This window comes from Musca vetustissima, unplaced genomic scaffold (genome assembly GCF_032173495.1).
Source record: "Musca vetustissima isolate MV318-11 ecotype Yass unplaced genomic scaffold, APGP_CSIRO_Mvet_v1 utg2887, whole genome shotgun sequence".
In the NCBI taxonomy this organism is placed as follows: Eukaryota; Metazoa; Arthropoda; class Insecta; order Diptera; family Muscidae; genus Musca; species Musca vetustissima.
In genome coordinates this window covers 96,347-102,501 of record NW_026884039.1, presented here as the reverse complement: position 1 = coordinate 102,501, position 6,155 = coordinate 96,347, and the positions used below count along the sequence as shown (strand labels likewise).

Here is a 6,155-nt window from a genome sequence, read left to right as displayed (position 1 = left end):
TTATATATATTTTCCGAACCACTTATGATCTACAGGTGACAGCCAACGATGACACCCATTTAGATTGTTTTGTATTACATATTTCATTGTGAATGGATTCATATTATCTTTTTCCAATATCGACTCTGTTCTTTCGCGTTCATCGATAATATCTTGTGATACAACTTCAGCCTTGAATGGCAGTATGTTGGCTACTAATTCAAGGAACGGCTTCACTTCAGCAAATTCACATTTACCCGATATTTCCAAAATTACTCTACCAGCTTTCACTGGTGTAACATAATGATCAATTGCACCTTTTCCTCCGCCCATACGTTGCCCTTGGCCTTTTTTAGTGACCGGCTGCCATGGTGCCGGAACCCTCCATATGGCAAACATTCTGTTTACATCCATTTTGCGACCGATTGTTAGACGCATCATTTCAAAATGCCCCCAACGCAAGCGTCCTCCTCCAGTTGCAATTATTCCATACTGTTTATGAAGAAGAGTATTATGAACAAGTTCAGGACCACGCATAAACCGTAATTTTTTTTGCATCTTAGGAGGCCTCAGGTTAGGTGGGTACTGCGGCACCCTTTCCATAATACGTAACTTCGGCCTTTCCACCTGTTTAAAATCTGAAATTCTAGTTATTAGAAAAATTTGCAGTTTTCATTTAATTTTTAAATACCCTCATATTTAACAGGTGGAGCAAAATACTTCAGTCCTGCCGAAATAGTTTGGTTAAATAGCCCAACTGAAACGTTTAATATTAATAATTATTAGTGTTTAATACAATAGTAAGAGATTTCGATTTAGCACGCATACCTCTCACATTAAGTAATAAGGATTTGGAGTTTTGCAGCATGATGCAAAAAATTTACACACTTAGTGATTGGAATTAATAATATTATGTAGACACCAGCTGTTGTTGAAAGGGGACCTTTCTGGAAAGCGTTTATAGTCAATCGTAGAGTTGTTTAGGTGAGGAATGATTCCCTGAAAAGAGTGTATGAACCAAATTGTGACATCGCTCGCGTTACCCACAATAGACGCGACGTTTTCAAAAGCAGAAACGCTTTACTATTTGAAAGTGACTACTTGAATGTAGATTGATATTATTAGCTGATTACTTTTCCAGTGACATTTACTCTGTAAGTACTATTTCGGAGTAAACCGTTTTTATTCTGGATAATGCATAGGAATAAAATTCATAAAATAAAATGAATTTGGCGAACACTTGAAATAAACATCGAACTGTGCTGGATACATCTTAGTGGAAGAAATTTACCGAGAGTATAACTGTCAAATTTCGCTCTTTTTTACTTGACTTTTGAGTAAACAGACAACAAAAAGTAACATTTCGTAACAATTGTTACCAAATATCGAGTAAACAGACACAGCTAATATTAATAATTTTTAGTACGGATATCATGGTATAATAATAAAAGGTAACAGCAAGTGTTGTTGTACAACAAACGATACAACAACCACATGGAATTTTTTTGTTGTAAATTATATTAGTGTCAACGTCACTTGACAAAAAAAATGTAAACAAACAAATTATATTTATTTTGAAAATGTAAAACTTTTGAATCCTCAAAATAAAATTGAAAAACATGAGTAAAAATATATCAAATTTATATTTCTATCGCTTCCACATTTCATATTGTTACGTTCTTGGGTTTTACTAAATCCCGTGTAGACGTTGTTTTATTTCCCGATACAATTCGTACCAAATAAAACGCAGGTTCTTTCGGATTACGATTATTACAATGATTTTATTCACACAACTTTACTTTGCACTTTACTTTACTCGACGGTTTCAATTCGCGATCTGATTCACAACTGACTCACTGTCTTTCCATTTCCCCTATTTATATGAGCCTCGCTTGTCGCTACAGAAGTTTCTAGACGATCTGGTAACGCCTAGATTACGAACAATCTACCAATGCAACAAAAACACATACAAACTTACATTGAGTAAACAATAACAACAACACATACAAACTTACATTGAGTAAACAATAACAACAACACATACAAACTTTCATTGAGTAAACAATAACAATAACACATATACAGGCGAGGGGGTAACAAAGAAAGAGGAATTAAGCGATCATCAATGATGACGTTTAACAAGAGTTGTACGACAATAACAAAATAGAAAATGAAAGAGGAAATGGAAGGATGTAGAAAAATCTATACAGTAGTTGTTGTTGTGAAGTTATTCAAATAAACTGCGTAGTAGAAATTTACGTTACAATTCAAATTCTTAAATTAACGGAATTCATCTAAAGTAACTTAAATCTAAATTTATATTCGTAACATTGCCCCCCGCTTAAGCCTGTTCGTCCCGAATAGGCACAGTTCCCGTTCCGTAGGGCGCCAGCCGCTCCAAATGTACAACATTCATCTTCGACCTGGGACTGTCGCTCCTCTGGATGCGATAAACGACGTCATTTATTTTCGTGACAATCTTGTAGGGTCCTTCCCAGTGCGTTTGCAATTTGGGGCATAGTCCTTTCTTTCGTTGTGGGTTGAACAATAGTACCAGTTGCCCTTCTTGAAACCCATCGGTATTTGCCGCTCGATCGTACCTTGCCTTCATGCGGTTGCTAACCATTTTTATTCGATGTCGGACTGCATCGTGGACTTTACTAAAAGAGTTTTGACATCTTGGTTCACATCGTCGTTTGGAGTAGCACCGAATATCAAATCGCCAGGTAGCTTTAATTCATTTCCGAACAGAACTTTGGCTGGGGTCCGGGATGTGGAATCATGAATGGCCGATCTATAAGCCAGTAAAAACTTTGGAATATGCTCATCCCAGTCTCGTTGGCCACTGTCCACCACTTTCCGTAGATGTTCTTCCAGGGTGCGATTGAATCTCTCCACCATGCCATCTGATTGTGGATGTAGGGGCGTCGTTCTGGTTTTCTTGATTCCGTAGGAGTCACACATTTCCTTGAAGATCGCTGATTCAAAATTCCTACCTTGATCGGAATGAACCTCAGATGGAACACCATAGCGACAAATCCAATTTTTGCTGAACACATCCACAATTGTCCTGGCTTCTTGATTTGGGATAGCATAAACCTCTGGCCATTTGCTGAAGTAATCCATGACCACTAAGACATACCGGTTCCCAGAGTCGCTTATTGGGAACGGTCCAGCTACATCCATTGCGATTCTTTCAAAAGGGGCTCCTGAATTATACTGCTGCATGTAGCCTCGACTCTTCCGTGTTGGACCTTTAGCTCTTATGCACCTTTCACAATTGGCGATCCAGTCGGCAAGGGATTTTTGACAGCCGACCCAGTAGAATCTCTGCTTTACCTTTTCAGCGGTTTTTGCTATGCCAAGATGTCCTCCACTTGGCCCATCGTGAAACTCCGACAAGACATCTCTTATTTTGGAGTCTGGGGCGACGATCAAGTTCCGGTGAGATTTACCGTCCTCACTTTCCCATTTGCGATGTAGGCAACCATCTATTATAAGTAGACTGTCCCACTGGGCCCAATAGGATTTTAAAAGAGGGCTTTCGGAGGTAATTTCTTTGCGACTAGGTCGCTTGCCCGTTTCTATGGCCGAAATTACTTTGCCCAGAATGGGATCTCTTCGTTGTTCCGTCGACCAATCGTCACCCGACTCAAACTGTAATCGTCGGACATCAATGATATTCTCTTTGCACTCAGCCTTTGAGCAGTGCCTGCATTCTACCTTGCATGGCCGACGAGACAGGGCATCCGCATTACCGTGTTTTCCGCCTTCTCTGTGCTCGATTATGTTTAACGGTGACACATTGGTGGACTGTTGAGCCATTCTTCTACCATCTTTCGTTGGAGCTGGTGACGATAACCTGGATCGTTTGCGCTTAGCTCTGCAGTCGCGCGCAATATGACCTGCTTTATCGCAGTTGTAGCATCTAACCCTGGGCTTAGTCATCCCTACTAACTTTGTTTCTTCTATTACCTGCCTCATGGCGTCCTTGATCAAGTTAACGAGATATTTGTGTTCGCAACATTCGGTCTCCAGTTTGCGAATCTTGTGGGTCTGGGGCTTAACAATTATTCTTGCCGTCTCTTGAGCAAGGGCAAACGAAACAGTTTCGGCAAATGACGCTTTTGGTGACGCATATGTTGCACACTTAATCTCAGGGTCACGTATGCCATTCACAAAGGTTTCGATTTTCATACGGTCCAGCAATGGGTGATTCTCTCCTGGATACGTCATTAACACCAAACGTTCCACCTCAGCTGCAAAGTCTTGTAACGTCTCGTTTGCCCTCTGTACTCTTCCCCTTAATTCCATAAGGTAGATGTTTTGTTTATGTTCGCCACCGTACTTACGTTCCAGTGCAACAATAACATCTTCATAGTTGTTTCTAGAAGCGACAGGAATACTCTGTATAACATCAGCAGCACTGCCCTTCAATGCTAGAAGTAGTGCAACCGCTTTGTCGCTGTCGTTCCACGAATTTCTAGAAGCCACTGTCTCGAACTGTAACTTGAAAACATTGAATGATGTAGAGCCGTCGAATACAGGAGGTTTGATTTTTAGTGTGTTATCAGGAACTCGCACCGGACCACCTTTGATTTCCAGTTCCGACATTTTCTTCTCCAGATTCGTAAACCTTTGGTCGTGGGCCAGAAATTTCTCATCCACAGACAGAATTTTCTCGTCAACCGACTGCACTTTCTTATCCAACTCTTTAATTTGGACCTCCACGGTTTCCACTCGTTTCGTTCTCGTTCATTATTCTCGAATTTTCTTCTAACTTTCTGAAATTCTCTTCGCTCCTTCTGGAATTTTCCTCAAACATTTTTGCCAGCATTTCTCTTAAATCGTCACTCCTGGCAGCTACTGACGAGACTTCCCCACCGTTGGATTCTCCCATTTCCGATAAATCCACTTCATCCTTACTGTCAAACTCGTATGTATCGATGTTCATACCACGGCGCTCGAACTCATCCAACAGACGTTTTTGTAGTTCAGCCTTGTTGCCAGTAGAGGACAATTCCAATTTATTGAGCTCCTTCTTCAAGTCTTCCACTCGTAGATCCTTAAACTTCATCGTAGTATTATCGTAATCTCACTTCCGACACCAATTGTTACGTTCTTGGGTTTTACTAAATCCCGTGTAGACGTTGTTTTATTTCCCGATACAATTCGTACCAAATAAAACGCAGGTTCTTTCGGATTACGATTATTACAATGATTTTATTCACACAACTTTACTTTGCACTTTACTTTACTCGACGGTTTCAATTCGCGATCTGATTCACAACTCACTCACTGTCTTTCCATTTCCCCTATTTATATGAGCCTCGCTTGTCGCTACAGAAGTTTCTAGACGATCTGGTAACGCCTAGATTACGAACAATCTACCAATGCAACAAAAACACATACAAACTTACATTGAGTAAACAATAACAACAACACATACAAACTTACATTGAGTAAACAATAACAACAACACATACAAACTTTCATTGAGTAAACAATAACAATAACACATATACAGGCGAGGGGGTAACAAAGAAAGAGGAATTAAGCGATCATCAATGATGACGTTTAACAAGAGTTGTACGACAATAACAAAATAGAAAATGAAAGAGGAAATGGAAGGATGTAGAAAAATCTATACAGTAGTTGTTGTTGTGAAGTTATTCAAATAAACTGCGTAGTAGAAATTTACGTTACAATTCAAATTCTTAAATTAACGGAATTCATCTAAAGTAACTTAAATCTAAATTTATATTCGTAACAATATAATTGAGCCATTACCTCTTATATGTGTAACAAATATGAAAATGCTGGGAATATCAACTGTTAACTTTTATAATTGTACCATGTACGGATATGTGCTATACAATGAAAACCCAAACTATCAAAATACATCCAATTTGGTGTAATAACAGACCTCCATTTTAAACATTTCGATCTCTATGTGCCTTCAACAGACGGACAAGCAGACGAAAATGCGTAAATCGACATATATTTTTATTCGGATCAATATATATATATATATATATATGATGTCCGGTCATGGCATAATTACACAATTTTGACAACATTCAGTTTTTAAAATTTAAATTAAAATATCCTTTGAAATATACGCCAAACACGAGTTCAGTGACTATAATCACAAAATGTTTAATATCTTGAAGATC

At 38.9% G+C, this 6,155-nt stretch overlaps 1 protein-coding gene across 1 annotated transcript; it reads right to left on the bottom strand.

Moving 5' to 3' along the window:
- On the bottom strand, positions 1-847 carry LOC133331021 (large ribosomal subunit protein uL16m). Its single transcript, XM_061539421.1, has 3 exons — positions 808-847; positions 671-736; positions 1-617 (listed from the first exon to the last, which is right to left on the bottom strand). The coding sequence occupies exons 1-3, from the start codon at positions 845-847 to the stop codon at positions 1-3; spliced, it is 723 nt and encodes a 240-aa protein (XP_061395405.1).
- Between the last annotated feature and the right edge of the window lie 5,308 nt (positions 848-6,155).